The sequence below is a fragment of the Malurus melanocephalus genome, unplaced genomic scaffold (assembly GCF_030028575.1).
Source record: "Malurus melanocephalus ecotype Western Australia unplaced genomic scaffold, MMel_1.1 scaffold_226, whole genome shotgun sequence".
NCBI classification, from domain to species: Eukaryota; Metazoa; Chordata; class Aves; order Passeriformes; family Maluridae; genus Malurus; species Malurus melanocephalus.
This window is the reverse complement of record NW_026623458.1, coordinates 955,073-979,301: the sequence shown is the minus strand read 5'-3', so window position 1 is coordinate 979,301 and position 24,229 is coordinate 955,073. Positions and strand designations below refer to the sequence as shown.

At 45.8% G+C, this 24,229-nt stretch overlaps 1 protein-coding gene across 3 annotated transcripts; it reads right to left on the bottom strand.

The window, feature by feature from the left end:
- Window positions 1-1,607: 1,607 nt before the first annotated feature.
- On the bottom strand, window positions 1,608-24,229 carry SLC37A3 (solute carrier family 37 member 3). Of its 3 annotated transcripts, none has more exons than XM_057374497.1 (15): window positions 24,166-24,229; window positions 20,493-20,667; window positions 20,275-20,389; window positions 18,164-18,256; window positions 17,630-17,713; window positions 16,112-16,257; window positions 15,404-15,500; window positions 14,263-14,347; window positions 13,059-13,243; window positions 10,476-10,617; window positions 9,433-9,534; window positions 7,838-7,885; window positions 6,865-7,016; window positions 5,100-5,165; window positions 1,608-4,300 (listed from the first exon to the last, which is right to left on the bottom strand). In XM_057374497.1, the coding sequence occupies exons 2-15, from the start codon at window positions 20,591-20,593 to the stop codon at window positions 4,208-4,210; spliced, it is 1,509 nt and encodes a 502-aa protein (XP_057230480.1). In that variant the 5' UTR covers window positions 20,594-20,667; window positions 24,166-24,229; the 3' UTR covers window positions 1,608-4,207. The 3 variants fall into 3 exon arrangements, with proteins under 3 accessions (XP_057230480.1, XP_057230478.1, XP_057230479.1); XM_057374495.1 differs by lacking the exon at window positions 24,166-24,229 and adding an exon at window positions 23,920-24,040; XM_057374496.1 differs by lacking the exon at window positions 24,166-24,229 and adding an exon at window positions 23,131-23,368.

The window sequence follows — 24,229 nt, the reverse complement described above, 5'->3', positions numbered from 1 at the left end:
TCACAGCCCTGGTCAAAAGAGACATTCCAAGAGAACCTCCTTGGATCCAGAAATACAGAAATATCATCACCAGGGCAGGGGAACCAAAAGAAACGTTCCCAGCAATTGCCTAAATTAATTTTTGTACTAAATACTCTTCTGAGCCACTCTGATTTAGAGAGGCTTCAATAGAATCACAGAATGGTTCGAGTTAGGAAGGACSTTAATACTCATCTAGTTCCAACCTTGCTTTTATAAAAGGGACRCTTTCCACTAGACCAGGCTGCTCAGAGCCCATCCARCCYGGGCTGAAACCCTTCCAGGGATGGGGGATGCATTGATGGGCGTGTGCATGGCCCAGGGAGCCCCAGCCCAGCCCCACACAGCGTCCTAAGAGCTCCTATTTACAGCCTTCTGTGAGCGGGAGGCTGTTTACTGAAAGGATTAGATAAGGCTTGACAAAGATTCAGGAAGGTAGGCATGCTGTGCCTTAGAAAACTYTTGCAATACAGAACCCAAAACATCCCTGTAGGCAATTCCAGTTAGAAAAGAGCCTAGGAAAGAAGCAGGGGGAGAAATTACAAACAGGTTTGGCAGAGCACTTTGGCCACAGCAGGGTAGAGGATTAAATTACAGGAGAGTAACTAAAGAGCAGAGTGTCCCAGACATCCCTGAGCAACCAGTGCTTGTCCTGCTGAGGTTTGTGGGACCATCTCAAAATATTTTCTCCTTTTAACTCTGGCAGGAAACAACCCCTAAAGCAGGCTGATGCCTCTCCTCCCACTCTCCTGCAGGAGGGAAAGCTGCTCTCCCGGGTTTGGTGAGGACAAGCAGCTCATGTCCTCTGTAAGGCTGCCCAGAACTCAGAGCAGAAATTCAGCTCTCCCTGTTTGGAGAGTGCTGTGGTACCCACCAGGGAGACATGCCTGCCATTTGGGTTCCACACTTCCCAGAAAACCAGGATGCAAGGCCCTTCCTTGATGTTCTGGGGCTGAAGCACACCTTTTCTGTCAGTGCCAGTTTGGTCAGTCTGTCACATCCTGGCACTCAGCTGAAACTGAGATCAGTGCCTGATGCATTTCCTTTGCACTTCTCACRTTAAGCAATTCCAACTCTTTTGCTTGCCCACACATTTGGCTCYGGAGGTTGTAGTCACAGTGGTGGTGATGGGGTTTGCTGCTGTCAGCATTTTCAAACAGACACTCAAGCAAASCTCTACTTCTCAGAGTACTTCCAGAGTAGACTGGAAAGTTCCTGATGAGTAGGTGGGGAAAAAGTGACAGAGAAGGGGTAAAAACATGAACTTTTAGTTTTCTTGAGGAATAACATCATAGCACCACCAAACACTCAGGGCTGAGGGACCAGAACATGCAGGCACAGGAGCTTCTCTGGAGGTCTGGAATTGTGCTCGACTCAGAATTTAATGTAAACTCTAAAACACAATCACCAAGTTCCCCGCAGTGCCATTTAAACACAGCTAAGCAAAGATGTGGATTCATGTTTAAAGGAATGAGCCACAGGAGAGAAGGCACAGCAGAGCCCACAGCCACATAGTACAGTTAATTCCAGGGGAAGAACACCTGACTTCTACCTGCAGATCGACACAGAAATAAATTTTAAAAACTGAGTACATGGTCTGGTTCCTTTATTTAAGACCATTAATTACACCATTATGGGTACGTCTGTTAGGGGGTTCTCACAAAACTTCCTGTGAGCCTGATCAGGGAGAGTGCCAAATGCAGCCCTGGGAACACAGTCCCCTTTTAGGCTGGGATGAGGGTTTGGTTTCAGCACTGTCAGGGCTCAGCTCTTCACAGCAGCTGAGTGAAAAGCAGCTGCTCGAGCCAGACCTGCGAGCAGGAGGAAGAGAAGGGCGCTCAGCAGAACCGCACCGGGGAGAGMGGAATAAAGCACACGGGAGAACCAGCCCAGCCCAAGTCAAAGTATGTTTATTCACGTGAGATGAGCTTGGATGAGACCAGAGTGAAAATCCTTCTCCCTCAGAGCAGCCTGGAGAAATACAGAGCACTGAAAATGCAGGACAGGAGCAGCAGCAGCACTCCCGAGGCCACGGGCATGGCTCACTGACTGCGGAACACCGGCCGGGCTGGGCGCTCCATCACTCCTGACACTTCTCAAGAGGGGACACAACTGTTTACAGGAARCCATTTGTTACAGGGGACGGCCTCTTTCCCACCCCACCTTTCATCAGAAGCTTATCTGCTGCCCGGAGAGGCGGCCAAAAAGTTCATCCAGGTTGGAATTTGAAACCAGAGATTCTCCGACGCCGTGGCTGGGGCAAACGGTGCCACCATCAATTTTAGAACTACATCTCAGGGAGTTTTCATTCTGTTTGCAAAGGGGCTAATGAGTAGCTTGAGATGTGAACACTAACCCCAGGGCATAATTCTGAGAACAGGATGATAGATTCTCAGTCTCCTGCTCTAATTATACAGGCAAAAATTGGAATGGGAAGGAGAAGAGTGAAGAACAGGATTCAGGTCCCATCTCAGCTTAATGGCATCATTTTCCCAAGCACTSAAATATTTTGAGAATTAACAAAAAGATGCATGTAACAATCACCTCCACCCAAGAGAAAAAGACTCAAAAAAAGTAWAAAATGGGGCAACTTAGTTCCACATTAAGCAAAGCTGTGCACGGAAACACAACTGCAAAAGCAGCAATCATCAAGTAAAAGTTCAAAACTGTAAAACCGTAAGGCACTAATGATGTTCCACTCATTACAATCAACACATGGCTAAAAATYGACATTCATCAATTAAAAAATAAAATAAAATTAAATCACTGTACATTTTGAAACGGCAACTGTTCCCATTTTAAAAGTTTCAGATTCTCAGCTCCACCAATTTTGCTGCTCCCCAGCCCCATCCAGGCATTGCTGAGTAGTCAGACGAAGCATTTGCTCACAAGTTCTGCAGGTTAACACAGACCTATGACAATGAAACATCTCAAGGCATAAACAGAAAAGTGATTTTTTGAGAAGTTACTCAATGATCCCATTAGGACCACTGACAAATATTAGAGGTGTCAGTTGGTCACCCCACTTGCACAGAACTGCAGAGCATTAAAACACCGCCACACCAAGGGCAGCCACTTGTTTTTAGTGTTGACTTGCATTTACTTTTCCCTTCAAAATATGACTTCAAGCTTTCAAACCCTGGAGCCTGAGGTCCCCTATGCAGCCAGAGCCTCAGGAGCACAGCAGGGACAGCTCATTGATGCTACTCCATGAGTACGCTTCAGTCCCTGTCTGGAAGCCCATGTCCGAGAGCATCCAGATCCCTTAAATAATTCCCTTAATTCCTTTCTGGTCCTTCTTTGCTAGAGATGAGCAATTGCCCAGGGAGTATGAAGTCAGTGACACCAGTTTCCCTCAGAGGGTCACCTGACACCCATTTTGGTCAGTATTGATGAGATTCAATAAACAAAGCTGTAGTGAAAGGTTTGTGTCCCATTACTGATCCCTGAAGCCATTCAAGGATCCTTTAGACACAAAGGACCTGTTAAGGCTTATTTCAGAGATTACAGTAAAGTATTGCACACTGTCTGCTTCAATAGTTAAAAAAAAATGAAATCTCATTTCTCAGAGATTAGTAACATTGTTAAAAAATGTTAAAAACAAATACAGAGGTAACTTCTCCATGTGACTCTACTGGAATATGTAACAGTTATAGCTAGGGATAGCAGAGGTCCATCTGTGCAGAGATTTAGTTTTGAAACAACTGGACAGCRTAAAYCCCAAATAATTATTTTTGCCCTTTCTAAAAGCTAAAGTGATCTTAAATTCAGGACTATCCATGAGTTGCACTGTATGATTTCACCAGTACAACAGAGCATCAAGGCTCACTGCAAGACAGCCCCGCAAAAACCGTCAGTTTTAAACAGCTGACTTGGGTCAGCACACCCARAAATAAATAAGAAAATGTATAGGAGTGAAACAACCAACAGAAGAACCCTGTTGTGACTGCTGACATGGAAGAATCTGGTAGGCTGGGACAAACCATCAGTCCCATGGATTGTCTGGCTTAGGTCAGCAGCTCCATGACATGGGTGGCCTCAGGACGGGTATTTGGTACATCAGTCAAGTCTTGTGGAGTCCATTTGAATCAGTCCAAACCTGGAGGATGTCCCAAACACTTCTCCCAGAGTTCTGTGAGTGTCCCAGCTGTCAGTTCCATAGAACAGCCCCTCCAGGGGGGAGCAGGAGTCACTCTGCCAGCATTCGCAGGYGCCTCTCCTGCAGCAGCAGCCTGATCTCCCTCACTATCAACGGTGAAATGAACAGGATTGTGGAACTYGTCTGTGGAAAGGAGCAAAGCCAGGACAATCAGCACAGAGAACCAGAGCTGCAGCCACCCCTCACTCCAATGGGTACCCAGAGCCATCCCAGGAAGGCTGAGAGAAGCAGCGACAGTGGCACAGCGGAGGAAGGATTGTGCTCACAGGAAAGCTCACACAATTTTAGATGTCATGATCATCTTGCCCTAAAGATGAGCTCTTCAGCTCCTCAGTKCCCTTCCTCCTCACCACCTCTGCTGGTCACCACAATGGTCACACCTCTCCCTTGTCAGCACAGATGCGAAGACATCTCCTGACACTCCCAGCAAGTGAAYTGTGCAGTGTTCASCACTGTGGTGATGCTGGAGACATCRGGGCCTCCRCAGTTCTCTCCCCCASCAGMAAAACAGGGCAAGGCATTCTCARTTTAGTGTCAATATCCTCATTGCTCCTTCCACTAATCTTCAAGAGCTCACAAACCAGCACCTTTACTTCACTCTCTGAAAATATTAGAAACTTCGAATCATGGAGATGCAGGAGGGAGAAGTCCTGCCTTGGGAGACAGTCAGCTGGTACGAGCTTTAGGAAATGCATTCAGGTATTTTTGGGCAAGTATTCTTGTGCCTCTGCTACAATCTCAGTTGGGTAACATGACTCTAAAGGATCCAAAATGAACCCACTGGACTCAGACAACCAGAAGCAAAGCCACACCACAGGCCACTTTGAGAATGCTTTCAGAAGTCACAATTCTCAGGTTTTCACGAAAACCTCCTACAGCAAATAGAGCTTTGACAAACAATTTTTTAAAGGTGATTTCTTACCATTAGAATGAAGAAATAGAAAACCCACATCCATTTCAGGTTCTCCTGGATCAACGACACTAGATACTAAACAGAAATGAAAAAAAAAATTAGTCAAACTGGGAAGATAACCATGACTTTCAGGCATGACACTTTCATTTTCTAGACTTTGTGGGCTGTTAGCACTCCATACAGAGCTGATCACAAAATCTTCCAACTGATCTTTTCCTGTCAGAAGAGATGATTCAGGACAGCAGCCTTTTTCTGTATGAAACCCACAGTTTCAGCAAAGCAGAGACACCATCCTGAAGCTTAGAGCAGCACAAAGACAGAACTGAACTACAATTTCAAAGGGTGACAAATTGACTCTGCTGAATACGAGTTTTTTTGCACGGAACACTGGGACATAAGTGGATGTAAGTACTCTCAGAAGAACTAAAGGCTCTAGAATGGCTTATAAATTACACAGGACACATTTTCAAGAGCTGTGCAACCAGCAGCTACTTAACCCTTCATCCAGGCAAGACACTTGAGGCTCCACTCTGCTCTGAGCTTCACCCTGGCTCAACTGGGCASCCCAAGCCACAGGAGAAAATGTTTCCCTTATCAGCAGATTTCTATTCAGATGCCTCACAAGGGCCTCCCTCCTTCACTCGTGGGTACAGGAGCACAGAACAGGATCTGAATTTCTAACGCGCACTCTGTGCGTTCGCTGCTGTTCACACACCCCCGGAATGATGTCAGGGCCCTCTCTGCTGCAATAAATGCAGCCTTGGAAGGGGAGGCAGGTGGGATCTTTCAGAAGCAGAGACCCAATTCTGACGATGACGTAAGTTGGGATGGTATGTGTGTGGGAAGACAAAAAACGCCGAGAGGATGCCAGAAGAAAACYGAGTGTAACAGTGCACTTATACATGTCCACAAAGCACTTGTAATTTTCCATGTTCAGAGGAGATGAGCAGCATCTTTCCCACCAAACAGCGACTGAATGATTGCATTTATCAGGCAATCAATGGCAAGCACAAACCCAAATCCCTCATAGAAAAGAAACACACACGCCTTGCCCGCATCCTTGGTATTTCACCACCACTGGAGGATGCCTGGAGTAGAACTGGCTCTGATCTCTCTACTAAATCCTCCCCAAAGCACCACCGTGTTCTTTCACACAGCTAACACTTGTATTGGAGCAGAAAACACCCCCAGYGGGCACACTGACAGCTTTCTCCTCTGCAGCATTCTAGTCCTCAGACCTCTGGCATTGTGCTGTAAGGAGTAGTGAAGCAAGTGGGGCTGGATTTACAARGTGGAAAAGACATCCACAGATAAAAAGCACAAAGAAGAGCAAATTTTAAATTKCTTCATAAACACTGTAATATTCATAACAGCTATTCCAGTTTTACTCAGTTACAAACTTCTCTGTAACAGAAGGATTTGGTATCACCTCTAAACAAAAAATCTCCAACTTCAAAATATTTTTTCACTCTTTGTGAAGTTTTTTGAAGCTCAGTACGTGAAAGTCTCTAAAATTCATCTGAATTATGRAAGTGCCTTAACATTAGCACTACGAATACTTAGTTTAGTTCTTAATCAAAYTGCTTCCTCTGGAAACTTTGTTAAAACAAACAGGGTCCCTTGATTGTTTCTTAAGWAATTATTTTCTAAAAATCCCAACCYTCTCTTTCTCTCTCTCCSCACAYAAYTTTRGATTGAGGAATGCACTAACAYCTTTAACCACAACAGACATTTTCTTCCTTCCCCAGACCTCTCTTTTCCCAGGCAGCCTCACCTGGCCCACTGCAGCACCAATACTGCCTGTTCCATCCACAATTCCTGTGACTGTTGCCAGAGCCTCACTGTTGCCTTTCACCACATCCTGACGSCCCAGGTCAGCAGAAATTGCAGAACTGATCATGTTAGAAGGGCCTCCGATGAAAAATCCTGAAAGTGACAGGAAAACAAAGCCTTGGTGCTAAACAAATACCCAGATAGATTCTCAACAAATATCTTCAAAACACAGATTTTCTTCCATGCAAAGCTCAGGACATGAATTAAATCTAGAGACAATGCTCAGAGATTAATTGCAGGTAGAGGGGTACCTGAAACAAAGTCATGGAACACCCTGAATATCTRGAGTACACAGAATTAGCCAACAAGAACATTTTAATTACTTTGGGGTAGCATATCCCCATGCTCAAYCTCCAAGGGTTCATGGAGGAGATGGAAGGCTAAACAAATAAATTAATAAATAGACCCACAACAACAGGACAGAGAGTTCTGAAATGAGAGTGTTTGGAAAGAAAGGCTCTATTCATGCAGGCTTAATTCCATAACACAGCCCAGTATGTGTGGTAGCACAAAAAGCTTGTGACCTCTCATAGCACATAGGGTATTTTTGGGTTCTGACAAACACCCTCAAATTTGCGCTGCAGCTCATCACTCTGCCATATACTCACTTCCTCAGACACCAGAGCACTGCCAGGTATTTTGGCATAAATCCATCCCCATCACACTGAGCCAAGGCACATCCCCTCAGCTCCAGGCCATTACCTACACAGTCTATATTTTATACCACCCTCTGGAAGGCAGTTTTCCCACAGCTGTTTTCCAAAGGTAACAACAGAAACTGGGTCCCAGTTTTCACTCTTTCTGCAAAACCAGCAGAGATGGCAGCACACACAAGCACCTTACCACCACCTGGCTGATTGCTCTGCAATGGATATATATTTCTATCAGCATAATAGCAGCTTTTGAGAAGATACCTGTAATTGCCATGATCACAGCATTGATGGGTTTGCTGTTTGGGGAACCTGCAAGAGAAAGACCAGGTGAGTGTAAATAAAACTTGAATAGTAAGAGAATCCATCATTTGTTTCTCTGTGGAAGTCAGACTCAGCTCAGACTCTCTCATCATAAGGTATTCAACACTTCAATTAGCCCTTTCACTCATTCTCTATATTCCAAAACATTTTTAAAATGCAGAGATTATACCTGGAGGYAGTAACTTCCCAAACAATGCTGCACAGCAAAGCAAAAAATGCAAACCCCCATATCCTGATTCCTCCTCACAAGTCATGTCTGAGCATCCACAGGCTCCCCTCACCTTTCCAGCAGCATGTGGACATGCAGCTACATCCCATTACAGCCCCTCAGTGCTTTTCAGACAGTTTTCCCTGATACCTCATCACCTGAATTCTATATTCACTTTCACTCAGGGCCCACACACACAGGTGAGTTACTCTTCACGTGTTTTAAGTCTTATGTGCAACACACTCTGGGCATAATAAGGTTTCTTGTTGTGGCTGATGGAAGCTGAATTATCACAATGCACGAACTTTGGATCACCTGTCTGAGGCTTCTGTATCCATTTTGTGTTAAGCACAAGGCACCTGGGGCTCTGGCTGCTCTGCTGTTTAGTACAAACTCCAAACCTTACCAGCAATAATTTCAGATATACTTCCAATTAGCTTTTGAAAGCAATGTATTAGCAAAAGAGCCTAAAAAAAACTCCACCAAGCCCAATCCTTGCTATTTAATGGTAATAACTTATTGACCTTACTTCACAACCATCTGAGTAAGCCTGCATGCTTCCAAAAGCCACACTTTTCACCTCCAGCTCTGGAAGAGATTTCCACCCATAGATCTCAATGTGCTCTATAAAAGTCTATCTGTACCACCACCCTATTTTGGAGGAAGACACAGAGAAGTGAAATKACATCCCAGTGAGTTAAACCACTCTGGTGCCACAGGACATTGTCTGAAGACACAATCCTGTCACCCCCAGAAGTGCTTCATAGATGTTTCACAGAAATTACATCTTCCCATCTCCTTACACTGTTTTCCTGAGATTCCTTTCAATAGCCAGACACTAAGGACTGTATCTATCAAAAACAAGGCAGAAACTCTGCAATTTCACCACTTACAGAAATGTAAGTAGTAAAGTCTCAGAGCTTCTCCTGCCTCTGAGCAGTGTATCTATAATCCAGCACAGAGATTCTCTTCCGTTATATTATAGGGAAGCATCTGAAATTTCTTGCTCTGCCAAGAGCAATTGTGGTATTGACACAGTGAGAAAGCCAAAAATCTCACAGACACTGGAGAAGGATCAGTACCAGAAGGATCAGTACCATAACTCATCGTTACAGGAACATCCAGCCACTCAGCTAWTTCATTTCCACCCCATTAACCAGAGAAAAGATTTCTTTCTGTGCAGCGCCACACTTGAGCAAAATAGACCAAAAGGCACCATTCTGATCCAGAAGCAGTTTGAAAAACCAGAAAGCATAATGAGAACAGGCTGTGCCCTGGTCCTGTCTAGGATGTACTGAATGAAGCCCTTTATCCCTGCTGTACTCACGGCTGTATCCGAAGAGAGAGCCCACAGCAAAGAGCAGGCTCACTGCAAGCACTGGRGCTCTCTTCTGCAGCACATCAGAAATCAGGCCCTGGATAGTCCCACCTGTTTTAAAAAATAAAAAAGTCCCTGTCAGGCTCAGGATGCTGACACCTTGAACAAAGCTCATTTCACTGAGTGCAGTAGGCCCTTGCCTCCTCATGAACATGYACTCCCCCCAAAATCCTGAGAGCTGGGCATCTGAGACACTCCAGTGTCTCACAAAAGCAGGAGGAACCACTCATACTGCTTTACTGGGAATGTATTACTTCTTATTTTCTGACATGCAACTACTCACTGCTCTCACTTTCCTTTCTCTTCCCCAATAGGACCAATACAGCTCTACAATCCCTACAGCTCTGGATTATTGGTTATTTTAACTGAAAGTGCGAGAAAAGGCAGCTTTTTCTCACAGGGAAAACATGATCACACAAGGGCCTCACATTCCCTGCTGTCTCACTCACTTAGGGCAGGTGCAACTGATTGCAGCAAATGGCAAAGACCAATAAAAATCACTTTATGTACCATTGCTACCTCTGCAGGAACTGCTCTGCTGGTAAAAGCCAGAATGCTGAGAAAGCCCAATGYAGAAAAGGCCACAGAGGCAAAAACACTGACCCTCAACAGACCCAAACAAGGATGCCTATTACAGAAAAGCTAACTGGACAAGGGAATAAAGCAAGACCCTGAGCACAGGAGAGTGGAAGTCTAAACACAGATACAATATGTTCTTTATTCTGGAGGAGTCCCAGTCAGTGAAGAAAAATGCCAGCTGGGGATAATTTTCAAGAGCATGTCAGTGCCCTTCAGTTATTTGCAAACTCTTCAGGGGGTCATACACTTCATGTTTAAGAAAAAAAAAAGCCAAGCAGCCACATACATAACTAGACYTTTCCCACATTCAGTGAACAGTTAGGTCCCACTGAACACAACTGCTCTGGCTGTATTCAGTGTCTTTCATTTTCAAACTCTAACTGCAGGAAGATGTCACTCCCCTGCTCACTCACCTATGATTCCTCCCACATCATACCAGATTGAGAGCTGGTCAGCTTCTGCTTCTTTCCATCCAAAGTTGTTGCTGAGGTAGAAGGGGAGCCAGAAGAAGAAGGAGTAATTCACCAGCTTCAAACAGGCATAGGCCAAGGAGTACTGGAACAAAGAGAGGGCCAGCAAGCAGTTAGCACTGAGAAATGAAAACAGCTTTTCTGCTTATTCCCATAAAGCTCCAGATCCAGCTAAAGCTTTCAGAGGAAAGCGTTTCTGAATTTCAAGTCAGAAGGCAGCATCATGAAAGCTTAATGCTGAACATCAAAGGGAACTCAGGAATACAAAAATCACTGTCAAGAAGGTTATTTTTTTATGACTGAATGCAATGGGTTAAAACATTTCCAGYGTAATCTTGAGAGGAAATGACACCAGGCTTAAAAAATGAAGAAAATTTAATTCACCTTCTGAAGAGAGGGGAGCCATCCATGTGACATGAAACAAGCTTGAGAATTAGTCCTCTGTGCATCATACTGAGTAAAGTTAGGTGAAGTGGTGCCTCTGTGCTACCCTGTGCTGCTCAGAAGGTTCATCTGCTCACCAGAAGGGAAAGCTCCCCTCATAATCCCAGGCAGGGATTTCAGGACACAGCATGAACGCTCTGGCCAAAGCCAAGCACAGACTTCCAAACCCAACAGCTGAGACAACCTCCTCCTCTTTCTGGCTGTTGGGCTCAATTTGTCCTTAGCTAGCAGATCCCCTCCTTCAGAGCCTTCATGTGTGTGGCAAAGATGAGTCCTCAGGGACTGGTGGCCCAGTATGAAGAGGGACAAGCCACACTATTTCAGTAAAGCCACCTCTTAAACACAGACATGGTAGCTCAAGGAACCCGTTTGAAGAGGCAAACAAGGATGAAGATGTCAAAGCRCAGCTTTTGGGACTGTGTGCATATGTGCATATAGACATTTGATTTTGAATTTCAAAAAGCAGAGTTTTTTATAGATTAAACTTCACAAAATCATCTCTTCTGAATCTGAATTTATATTATTTTGATAGATGCAGACTTTTTTTGCTGTATTATTAATGCTTTTTCACTCATACAGGATACCAACTAATTTCCACCATACATGGAAGACATTGGGATGCTTGGTAGGGCTCTCCTGCCTCTGGGTGTGAAAAGTGCACTGTACAAAGTGATATTTATTATAACACACTAAGAAACTGTCTACCAGATTGTCTGAGTGATTGAACACTGAATTCCTAGAGGCTCAGGGGAAAGCTGTCTGTACTAAAACTCTTCCACTGTATCACTCAGCAGGAGATGAGAGGAGCTACAGAAAAAATATGTCAGAYAAATTCTTTGTAGAATCTTGACAAGGCTTTGGAGATTGTCTCAGCATTTGGTCTCTCACCAATCTGACATGGTWTYTCTGTTTGGCTGGGCACTAATGTGRYATCAGATAAAAACTCAGGCTCAGAGTGYTCAGGTGGGTGGATTAAGGCACGGAATGTGCCCTCAAAACCCAAAGTTCAAAGCCAGCAACCTCAGCTGTTGCCATCTCCTTTTGCTCAGACCAATGAAGTCACCAAGGCAGGTGCCATCACCAACATTTTGCGTGAGACATTTAGCCAGAGTAGGAAAGAACTCAAAATGGGTTTGGCTTCTTTTGCCATCCCCCAGTGAAGGTTATAACAACAGCCCTGTGATTGTCCTGYTCTCGAAACACTGACAATCCACCCATCCCTTCCAGATTTTCTGCTGCCTTWATCACAACAGCCAGCTGCTTTGCTGGTTAAGGGTACCTGCCCATCCTGCCACCTCTGCTCCATGACAAACCCAGACAGTTCCCACTGCTGTGCTGAGCAGCCAATCTGCCCAATTCTTGTACTGGCTCTAGTACTCAGGGGCACGCAGCCCTGATATAGAAGGCTAACACTGTGTTTTAATGACAGGCTAATTTTTCAGCTGAACATGAATTAAGCAATACTGCTGATACAGAAGCGAAAGTTTTCAAGGGACAGGATGACATGTGGAAACTGCATCACCAGCCTTGTTTCTAGCTGCTCATAAAAARCCCTGCACACTTTGCCAGTTGTCACATCACTGATTCAGGTTTTGTCAGGCCAGCTTTCTGCTTTAAGATAACAAACAACCCCCAAATCTCAAGATCAGTGCCACAGAGCTCTGTGTGATGCTCAGTTCAGAGTGAGAGCCCCATTCTCATTCTCCCATTCTGAAGCTCAGTAGGGAGAGAGAGGGCAGGCACCCATCTTACCAAGGAAGCATCCCATGGCTATCTTTGCTCACAGCCTCCTTTCCACACTCACAGCAGGAGGGGCAGGATCTCTGGTGGCCTTCACTGGCTCATTACATGCACTCCCTGAAGCAGGATGGGAAGAGCAACACACACCACACACCCACAGTACCATCCATGCACACACACAAGGATAACAGGCCCAACCCCAACATGAGAACAGAATCTGTTGTGACATCAGATGTCAACCACCACAACATCTGGTCAACACATTAACAGCGATGTGAACAAACCCTGACAACACAAAATGCCAGCTTCATGTTTCACAAATAAATCAGAATCTRTCCTCACCAGCACTACACCAGGAAGGCAACAAGCCTGGAAAAAGCCAATGGCCTTGGGCTGGCTGTYGTTGTCAGTTGCTTGAATGGAGTAATTCCGGTCATCATCATCTACATCATCATCGCCCATCAGAGGTCTGTTGGCATCTTCTTCCACACTGCCTTCATCTTCATCTGCTCCAAGCTCAGGGAGGCCTGAGTTTGACAAAGAATAAGCAACAGGAAAAAGAGACCACGGCCTGTTCACCCTCTCCCACTCTAAAGCTACGCTCACTTCTTTTAAGCAATTCTACCTTCTAGCAATTCCCTTCTCTCCCATACCTCCATCCTCCTTTGGCTTAGCAACTCTTCTAGATGGTGTTCTGCAGGGCCGCCCGTTTCTACCCTTTGTCTTCTAGGGCTCTTGCAAGTATTGTGTGATCCTGGCGTCGCCTTTGTCTGYTCTGAGTGTCTGGCCATTAGTTGGAAGACACAACAAATTAGTGCATCACCCCAAAATGAGGGCTTGGGATCCTCAGCCCTGGCTCCTGGCTGCCACCTCCCTTGTGAATGGAGGCTGAGGACTCGAAACCTGCTGCCTGTTAATGCCYTGTTGGAGTGGGAACTGCACTGTGCTTCCTGGGATGCAGAGCACTCACATCAGCACTCTTTATGGCAGCTTTAGTGCTACCAACTTTACAGCCTTTGCAGGCACCTGGGAAACCTCCTCCATGCCCCTGCCAAAGTCCCAAAGCTCTTTTGTTTTCCTGTTACACCCTGACTCGCCTGCCACCTTCTTAGAGAGGAAACACATCCAGCCCAAGAGCTATTCATCTSGCTGTGGGGGACCTGCAGACAAAAACTATTTTCCTTTCCCACTGCACGATAAAGGCTTGCCTGAGTTTCCTCCTACAATAGCCAGTTATCAGTTTGTCTGCTGTTTCTTTAACAAACATTGATTTTTTAGGCAAAGAAAAACTGATAATTAGGTATATCCTGATGGAGATATTAGAGCCAGGCTGTTTTATTTTGCTTTTAAAAACATCCTGACTCTATACATGTGATGCATTTAGTGTGATCTTGGCAAGTAAAGCATTTGCTCCACTAAATGCACTRAAGTGCAAGACCATTTGATAGGAGCCCTGAGGATAAATGCTGTCAGAATGAGTAGTACGTGGAAAGCTGCAGATCTGCTTTCCATGAAGGGACTGAAATAGCACAGCTCTTGCACTCACCCACTTCCTTCGGCGACGTCAGGAGCCCGAAGAACACGATGACTCCTCCAGCAAACTGTACCGAGGCAGTCACCAAGAAAGCATACTGAGGAGAAATAAATAAAATATTGTTTGTTTAAGCACTTTCAGTCATACACACCTCCCTGACTAATGAGGGTTTCTTTGCATTCCAACCTCATTAGAGAGCAAACACGGCTATGGCAACCCAGCCTGCACCCATAACGCTTGGAAACAGTGATCTCTGCAATTCCTGAACAGACTTGATCCTATTTGGGCTGACAGATCACACTAAAACAGCTGTTTAAGTTTTAGTTTTAGTGTATTGAGGTGACAGCAGTGAGGAAGGAGCTGAGCCAACACAACCAGAGATCCAGCTCTATTGGAAGGGATTGCTCAAAGAAGGGTCAAGCACCAAATTCAGACAGGAGTGCCCAGAGCTTTGGTCAAACAGAYTTTGAAATCCTCCAAAGACAGATCCTCCAGGCTCTGTCCCCTTGCTCCACTGCTTAACATACATTGTGGAAAAATAGTTTTCCAAACAWCCACTTGAAACCATCCCTGCTTCACTTCATACCCACTGCTTTTTTTGCTCTCTCACAGTGCAATCTGTCAAGAAGTCTGGCTCTGATTTCTCAGCAACCTTCCCCCAGGCTTTGGAAGGCTGCTCCTGGTACCCTTCTCATGTCCAGAGTGACAAAGCTCAGCTCTGCCAGGCTGTCCTCATGCTGTGAGATGTGCTGGGTCACTCCCAMTCCCTGTGCTCAGTTGCCCACTGCCACAGGACAGCCAGGCCTCTTCCCACTCACAGCAGCTATGCCTCCATGCCCTGTCAGCTCCAGTGACTCCAGTCACTGAGAACCTGGGATGGGCAACTCTGAGGAGCACTTGAAGCCACCCAAATCAGAAGAAGGTCCTCAGCAACATCAGTCCCATTTACAGAGGAGTCTCAGGCTGATTTCTCCCAGTTTGGAAGATTTGGGAGAGAAACAGCCTTTCTATTCCGCCTACTGCTTGCCTTCACAGAACTCAGAAAAATGAAACTGGACCCATGAGGCTGTTATCTCTCAAACACAGGGTAAGAAACCAGTGTCCCATAACCCATTCAGATATGCAGGTGCAGAAGCCAGGCAGCAACACCCACCTCGTAGCCATATTTGAGAACACAGGAGGCAAGGAACGCCCCAAGGATGTTTCCCACAGATGCACAGGCACTCCAGAGCCCAAACACAAAACCTCTCCTGCAAAAGGGGAAAAAGATTTGAAGCAGGCAATATGATGACAGGTGTAACTTACAAATAAAGTTACACCATTTTCCTTGGCCACTTCAAAGAGACTCAAAGTTTATTTGAAACACTTAACTTGGAGGTGATAAATAGATAACCAAGGAAGCCTAAAACATCTGTGTTAAAGCAGTGTGAGCTGGCAACAAGGTTCCAAACMATGACTAGAGCTCATCTGCAATACCACAAAGTAAGAGCTGAACTATGATAATTCAGTTACCACTTGCTCTTTTTATTGCTAAGCAGACAGAAACAGGTTTTCCAGTGGTGTGAAGATTAAAATTCACTCTACACTATGGGATTTTTGAAGTTTGAACCTGGGCTTTTAGCACACACCGCTGTGGTTACAGCAGGTTGCTCTGTGGCTCCAGAAAAAGAAAGAGAAAGGGAGAGAGAGAGACAGAGAGAGAGAGAGAGAGAGAGAGAGACAGAGATAGAGAAACAGAATGTAACAATAAGGCATATTTCATCCTATCTAATTTTAATTATGATCTAACAATTGAGAATTTCAGCTCAATCTGTTACTCAGCAGGTCAGACAAGTGAGTCACTGAAGAAAACTCAACTCACCCAGCTTTTCCAAACCAATTTCCCATGACAGCAACCACACAGGGCCAGCCAGTGGACTGCAGCAAGCCATTCACAACCCAGAGACAGCAGTAGAACCACTTGTTGTAGAAATGCAACCATTCTGTGAGCGTGCCAAAGGAGAATACCTAGACAGGAGCAGGGGGAGAATGGAGAAGACAYCCTGAGGCTACTGCTGAAAGCCAGGCAGGTCCTAAAAAAAGGATAAGCATTCAGGGAGCTGAGCAGGTGCCAGGGCAGAGGCCAGGCTGGCATTGTTTGAGACACAGCACAGAGCTCACAGCACCCTCTGCTGAGCCAGCACAGCCCTGACTCCAGAGACAAATGTGCTGTCATGGCACTTCCTCTCCAGAAGATTTTTGTCTCCCCAAACACCACAGTTGTAACAGGAGAGGAGAAGGAAGAGACAAATACTTTCAGTAACAACACCAAAAACACAGTAGCCTCTTGATCTGCTGTTGTACTGACATCCTAATCCATGCAAACACAGAACCTTCACAGGCTGTGTATCTTCACCAAATTTAACATAAATACAACAGCCARGTTTCAAATTACTGAGTGCTCTAACCCGATCCAGCCAAAATAAACATACACTGTGGCACAGGGTGCTTGATRCACACCTGCAGTCGTGTTTGCAGAGCACAGTAAGCCACAGTGGGGTTTGTAGCCACTGGGTAAATCAAACCCATCCCACACATTTTATTGCTGCTTTAATAACCAGAAAACCACAAGATAAAAACTGATTCACCCTTATCTGCAGTAGCTGGAACTTGAAGAACACTTCTGTTTTAAGCAGATGTTCTTTTTGGACACACACCCTCTCAGCAATTATATAAAATAAGTAAATGATTGCTTGGTATTGTTAGCATATCCTTTTAAAGAGGACAGAGGTTTTACTGGCTTAGTGCCTTCCAACACCAGCAGAAACTGGAAACTGCCCACAGAGCCCTGGACAGCACTTGGGCTGCAACAAAATGAGGTGACTTTATGGTTTGGTGCTCTTCAAATTGGTTTTGGAGGTTTGGAGTTTGGTTTTTTTTTCATTTTTTCCTGTGTATTTGCACACCAGRTGAATTTATTTATTTCTCTCTCTTTTAAAGAACAGAGCAAAGATGGTGTTTGGAAGCAAAAGCCTTGGCAACAGCACGCATGGTCTAAGAGATAAAGTTATATTACAAAATAGTCCCCAAAAGTCCAAAATACACCAATACTGAACAAAAGCTGGTTATCAAGTCTCTAGACAGTGCCTCAAATTGAGGAATTTCCTTCTGGCACAGTGTCCAGTGTTAGGCATTTCRGGAAGGGGAGAGTCATCTATGCCCAATGCTTTAGGCAATGCAGTAAATGCATCCAGCACCATCAGGCTTTGAGACTACTGAGGTACAGCTACAGCTCATGGGCAGATTCACACAGAAACAAAGYCTCTCCTCCCCTAAAACAAAACCCTACTCAGAAATCCTAAGGCAGATTTTTAAATGCCACTAGTATTTTCCAGCTTACCACCAGAGCAGAGGAGCACATGCCAAAAGACAAAACCCAACGTAAATTCAGGCGGTCCCCAACGATGCCACTGACAAAGAGACCCTGAGAACAAAACCCAGCATTAAATAAAGCCAGGAAATTTACACCTTACAGCTCTAAGTATTAAAATATCCTTGAAGGGTCAAACTAATCCAAACACTGCTGTAATACCAATTTGCAGTTTGATCCTAATCACTTTTCCTGCCACCAAAGAAACCCTGCTTGTAGCTCTTCATTACACTTCTTGTTTAAAAGAATTTAAAAGAGCTGAGAACTCTTGGAGAGACAGAACTAGTTCCTCCCACCCCCTGGTGACAAGGGTGTAAGAAATTCTGCAGTGATAGTATTTCCCTTGTATTTGCTAACAAGCATCTTCACATGGGTGACAGGCATGAGCAGCACTAACAGAAACTGAAAGAAAAAAAATTTGCCTTTGAACTGAGATTTTATTGTGAGTGTGATCTTCCCAGTACAGAGTCAACTAAAGCTGAGGTTGGGGTTCATTTTACTMACCACAGCATAGGAAAACAAAAAGATGGTGTCCARTGTCCCCAGGAAAAGAGTTGCCTCTTCTTTATTTGGAAATAAATGGCTGCTGTTCCAGAGCTACAGAGAGAAAATTCTGACAGGTGAACAGGGGGAGGTGTAGCTCATTCTTCTCTTTTTCAATGCAAACCCCAACTCCAAAGCAGAACARCATCTGGCCCAAGCCAGCTCCCATTCCTCCAGCACTTTAATTATCAGAYCAGGAACAATTCTGGCATTAGCTTCTGCAGAAAATGTTCACTGACACTTGGCCTCACTTCAAAAAGGCAAGCTAGCAAACCAGAAGTGAGAAATGCTCCTTTCACCTGGATCAAGACAAATAATTGGCAAAACAAACCCTACTCCTAACAAGCATGCAACAGTTAGGCTGCTTTTTACTCTGAAACACTGATGAACATTTTAATGAATAATACAAYAAAGGTATATTCTGTTTTATGTGCAGCATCTCTTCTGTAGTTCTCTTGCTGTCTTCACTAAATGAATAATTCCCTTAAAATATTTGTGGCAGCAGCCAAAATAAGAATTGACAGAAAGCAAACAGAAAAGGAAGAGCACAAAAAGAACAAGGGGAAGAAATAGACTGGTTGGAAACTACTTACAACAAACTCAAGTCACTAATATTGTTGGGTTTTATGCTTACCCAGAGTTTCACTTTACTTTCACTAAGATCAAAAAAAGGGAAAAAGTCTTACTTGTTCCCAAAGAAAAATTAGTGACATCAGGTAAAAAACAAGCAAGYTTTGAGAATAAATGAAAAATGAATAAAGTTAATCAGAACAAAGTTTTCCTCCCTTCTCACCACACCTCCACTAGAAAACAAACAAACCCAATCCAGGCCCAACCTATGGATGTGCCTAACTCAAATCATCAGCTTTAATTTGATTCTATCTCTCCAGGAGAACATCCTGTACAGACARCACTTATCATACATCCACTTAGCTTAAAAGATATAACCTAAATTGATACCTGAAGGACCAGTTTAACCATTTGCCTCAATCAGACACATGCATCTCACATCCAGCAAACACCAAATCATCTATATATTAAAAAAAAAAAGGCTTCCAAACTATACTAGGTGTTTGAATGTCAATTAAAGAATTAAATATAAACACGTTGTATTTATTTTAGCATCCCTGAGATACTCTTTTTGGCCATACTATAAAACCCTGAAGACATTACAAGCCCCATTTACTGTTTTCACTTATCACAAAAGGTCAGCATTTATCATCCTTCTGTTCCTTCTGTCAAACATTCAAATAACTGTTGATTTCTAATGCAGGCAACGCTCAAACAGCTGATTGGAACTCCCTGCTCTAACAGATCTCATGGCCTGTGTGACCAAGCTGTTAATGTTTGATTTCTTCCACTTCTCAAAAGCACTGGGACAAAGCATTACAAAAAAACAAGYGTGGCCCTAAAAACCCCATGGTAGGAGGTAGTTCTTGCCTTCCCATTTGTGAGAATCAAGCAGTTTAAAAACTTCCTTTCCTGCAAGCAAGCATTGCCAAAACTCCCACTGCTTTCACTGAAGCCAGGATTTTATAGACAAGGGGTACGGGATGTTCAGCATGGAAATCAGACCTTTTAGATGCAAGATAAAATGTCATTCTTCACCATTAATTTAGGATAAGCAGCTAGCCCTCTCAGACAGCTTTCTTCTCTCCTAATTTGGCTGTCTTTWCAAGAGGGTGGCAGCAGCATCACTGCCACAGAGAAAGCACAGCCAGGATTTCACAGAACTCTCTGTAAGMCTGTTAACTGCTTTGGTTTATTGCCTCCTGCACTTCAGAGGATCAGTCCCTGTTTCCCCCTCCTCCATGCTGCTGGTTATTGCAGACTCTGCTGGGGCCCCCATTTCCACTGGAACACTGAGCTTCTTGAGAAGTTTCTCCCCGAGGACCACGAGGAAAGATTTCAGCATCACCTGGGGATGCATAAAACTACAATATCAACACTTGGAGTTCCTGCTCACACTCAGAGAAGTGACAAACACTTAGAGGGGCTTCCTCAGCACCACAAGCTCAGTCCCTAAAAGCTGCCCACCTTTCCCTGCATTTCCTTCTCCCTTGTGTCCTTACCTCATATGGCCGGAGCTCGGGGGCCGTGCTGTTTTGGCAGGAGGGTGTCCACTGGCTGGAAATGCTGACTTTGACATTACTGAATGTCTTTCTGGAAGCATGGAGCAGGGAATAACTGCCAGAAAACACACAGACACAGGTTGGCTGAGTCTCCTCTGGAGATCAAGGGGGAAAAGGGTGGAATTACAGATCTCTGAGCAGAGATGCACTGAACCTACCTGAAGAAGGTGAGCAGGAACACGACAATATGATGGTGGGTGCAGTGGGACACAAGGCCTCTGTTGGAAGGCTGCCTCCGTAAGGTTCCAGGCACAGCCATGCTCCTGGCAGCCCTACCCCTGCTCCTGCCTTGGCCACAAGGGCAAGATGGTCATTAGGTCATCTTTCTTCTCACTTAAACAGAAGAAGGTGGGAAGGGAGGAGAAAACAAAACATATTTGAACTAAAACACATGTATAAAGCACAGCTCTGTTCCCCAGACAGCTGGAATTCAGAAGAACTCTATGCCATGCCTTTCCAGCTTGTTTTAACCACCACCCATCCCATCAGTTGTACATTCCTCAATAACTTCTATTTCTTATAAGGTGTCCTGTTATTCCCATTCTCCCAATACCCTCATGGAACTTCTTTTTTTGTTTTTCTCCTAGCAGATGGCCTCTTCAATACCCAGGACCAAAGGAATACCCCCTGGATCAACCAATTTCCAGCATTCTCCCAGTAAAGACCATTCTACATCATTTACAGAGTGGCCACAAAGAAGAGCTCTCCACTGCTACCTGGCTGGGCACAGACAGGACATGGAGCCACAAGAGAGGCATTTGGCTGTGGGTGGAGAAGGGTTTGGGATCCAACTGCCTCATTAAGATGCTCTTGAAAGAATTTACCCAAGAGTGGACTTGCATGGATGGAAAAAGGGAAGTGACTGTGAGGACAGTGCTGAAATCCAACAGCTGGAATCCTTGCCTATTTACTCTCAAGCCTGACATTGCAGCTCCATCTCTCACTAACTCATTTCTACAGCACACAAGTCATACTTTCCTGTCCCTACCTGTAGGGCACAGGTGACATCTGCTTCAACTCTGAAATAACCAGAAACTGTCAGCACTCAGTGAAGGCCATGATAGACACAGAGTTCCCTTATCCTGCTCCACATCACACYACCCCACTCCCCCAGCTGTGCTGGCATGGTGAAGGACCATCTCTATCAACAAATTGAGAAACAGTCCCACTGGGCAATGAGGGGGTGAATCTCTCCACATATTTCAGAAGACATGCCAACACCACAAACATATCCGAATGCTGAGGAAAGGTAAAATAAAGCACCAGCCCTGCTCCCCCAAAGGATCAGCAGTGAAATAAGACAGAAGATAATGCCTTTGTGTTCTTTTGTATCCATAGGCACTGTTTGTAATTATTTGCATATCTGACAGAAGACTTTTCAAGTTCAATTTCATAACCTCACTTGGAGAAAGTAGAAGTCATCTCATCCAAATTTCTGCTGTTGAAAACCCTCCATATCACAGACACTTTCTGTTCTTCCTTCTAGTAACTTTTTAAAGATTTCATCAAGACACCTTTCAYTGCAGGCAGTGCTCTTTGCCTGTTCTTTCAGTGATGACACATGCCTGACTGACAGCAAGATCCAGCTGGATCCATGAACCACCATGGAAAATGAAATCACAACTCACCTCCAAATGGGAGTGTGGCACAGAGATGCTCTGAGTAACACTCTGAGGATCCAGCTATGACATCTCTGAAACACTGGAGTCACGTTTGTCCTACACCACACCTGAACACCTCCATTTTCATCCAAGACAAACACAGTGGGACCTGACACATCTGCCTCTGCACAGCCCAGCTGCTCTTGAGCCACGCTGCCACTGCTCCAGCTGGCACGCAGCACCTCAGTGTAGGAATGTCTGTCTAGACTGCTTGGGCTCACACAGAGGGAAAAAAAGTGCCTACAGCTGGAGCTGTGGAATGGCAAGACATAGCCGTGGAAGAGGCAACTGTGCAAGCAGTCTTGATAATGCCTTCACCTGAGGCCCCAGACSATTTCTGAGCATCACTGAGTGAAGACTCAGCACCCACACAAGCATCACACAGCGCTGCTCCCTTTCAGGCAGCAGTAGCACTGCTCAGGGATGTTCCCCACACAAGCTGCATGGAGAAGGGAAGCCAAGGCACTCCAATTGCCCAGCTCCATGATCCTCAAACCACACAGACTGCTGGTCAAACACAAGAGCTTCCTTGCCTCTCCCTCCCCTCCCACCAGGCAGATAACAGAGAAAAGCAGAACACTGGCAGTTGTGTAACAYTGTGGGGAAAAGTTCCTTCCTCGGGTAATCTGTTTGCAGCCCAAAAGCTTTACGAGATTTGCTACTTGTTTCATGTCAATGTACGCAAACACAGATCTTATTTGTCCAAGATACTGAGTTCTTTTTAAAGCTAAGACTTGGCTTGACCTTAAAGTCACCTGTCTTTTTCTWAAAGCATTTACTATTGAAACAATCTGCTCCTCAGAGCTGCCCAATCTCAGCCAGCTTTCTAGAAGACTTTCTGGCACAGGACACTTTCACAGTGTAGAGATAACCACGACAGATTTTGTTTTCCCCTCTTTCTTCATCCTGCCTTTCTTATATCCAAAACTGGCATTCTCCCCAGGCTAGAAAAATGTGCAACCAGGAGTTTATTCYTTAAAATTAGTCTTCTAATTATTGTGAGAACACCATAGTAACTCTGGTCAGCAGCAGGATGACCACAGAAATCAAGACAATGAAGCACCTGCTTTTTAGAAAGGAAGAGGAGGGCTTTTAGAGCATTAGACTTCCCTGTCTAACTATTTAGCACATTTACCTTCAGCGGTATTTTGCCTTCAGCCAGCCGGTATTTTGAGTAAKCTTTTGTTAAGCTTTTCACTTGTTCGCTAAGACCTCCTTAGTGTTCTGCCCTTATCCCTTCACTTAAACTCAAAATAACCTTACTTAAGTTGAAAATAAACTTCCTTAACGCTACCGTGCTGTCCTTCAAAGCCGGCAGGAGGGACCAGCGTTAACATTCCTGGACCTTCCAAAGTGCAAAGCAAACGAAGGGATTTTTCCTTCAAAATCATAATAAATTTAAAAAAAAATAAATAATAATAATAAGAAAAAACAAACAACAAAAACAGTTCAAAGTAACAAGACTCCACGTTCTTGTATCATTTTTGCAAGCAGACAGAAGAACAGCCCCAAACCCACCGCGGGCCCTCCGCAGCCAGCACACGCAGCCGCCYGCCCCCGCGGATGCTCAGCCCGAGAAGGAAGGGCTGCCCGAGCACCGGCGAGCTTTGAGCACCATCGGAGCGGCCGAGGCCGCCCGGGCCCCGCTCCCACCCCGRGTACGGCCCCCGRYCCCGCCCGGCCYARCCCGGCCCGGTCCCACCGCTCCGTGCCCGGCCCGGCCCGCGGAGGGGGCGAGGGGAGGACGCGGCTCCCTCACGGCGCTGGGGCCACATCCTCGGCGCGGCGGAGCGGAGCGGGGCCGAGCGGGCAGCACAGGGCAGGGCAGGCAGGGCAGGGCACACCCCGGCTCCGGCTCCGGCACCGCCGCGGCCCAGCYCCGCAGCCACCGCCCGCACCCCCGGGCAGCCCCGGCCCCGCGTACCGTGCCCGCCGCCCAGCGCGGCCGGAGGAAGTCGGCGGCGAGGGCGGCTCTTCCGGGCGGTCCCGCGGAGCGGCGGGAGCTGTAGTCCCTGCACACCCACCCCCTGTGCGGGGCGGGGGCTGAGCGGCGCTGGCTCCGCGGCCCGGCCGAGCCCGGGGCGGGGCGGCGAGCAGAGGAAGGGAGGGAGGGAGGGGGCGGACTACAGCTCCCGCCGGGCCCTGGGCCGGGGCGGTGCGAAGGTGATACCTGTCCCGGCAGGGCAGCGCCGGCAGGTGAGCGCCGGCAACCGAGCTCCTTCCTCGGGCCCGCG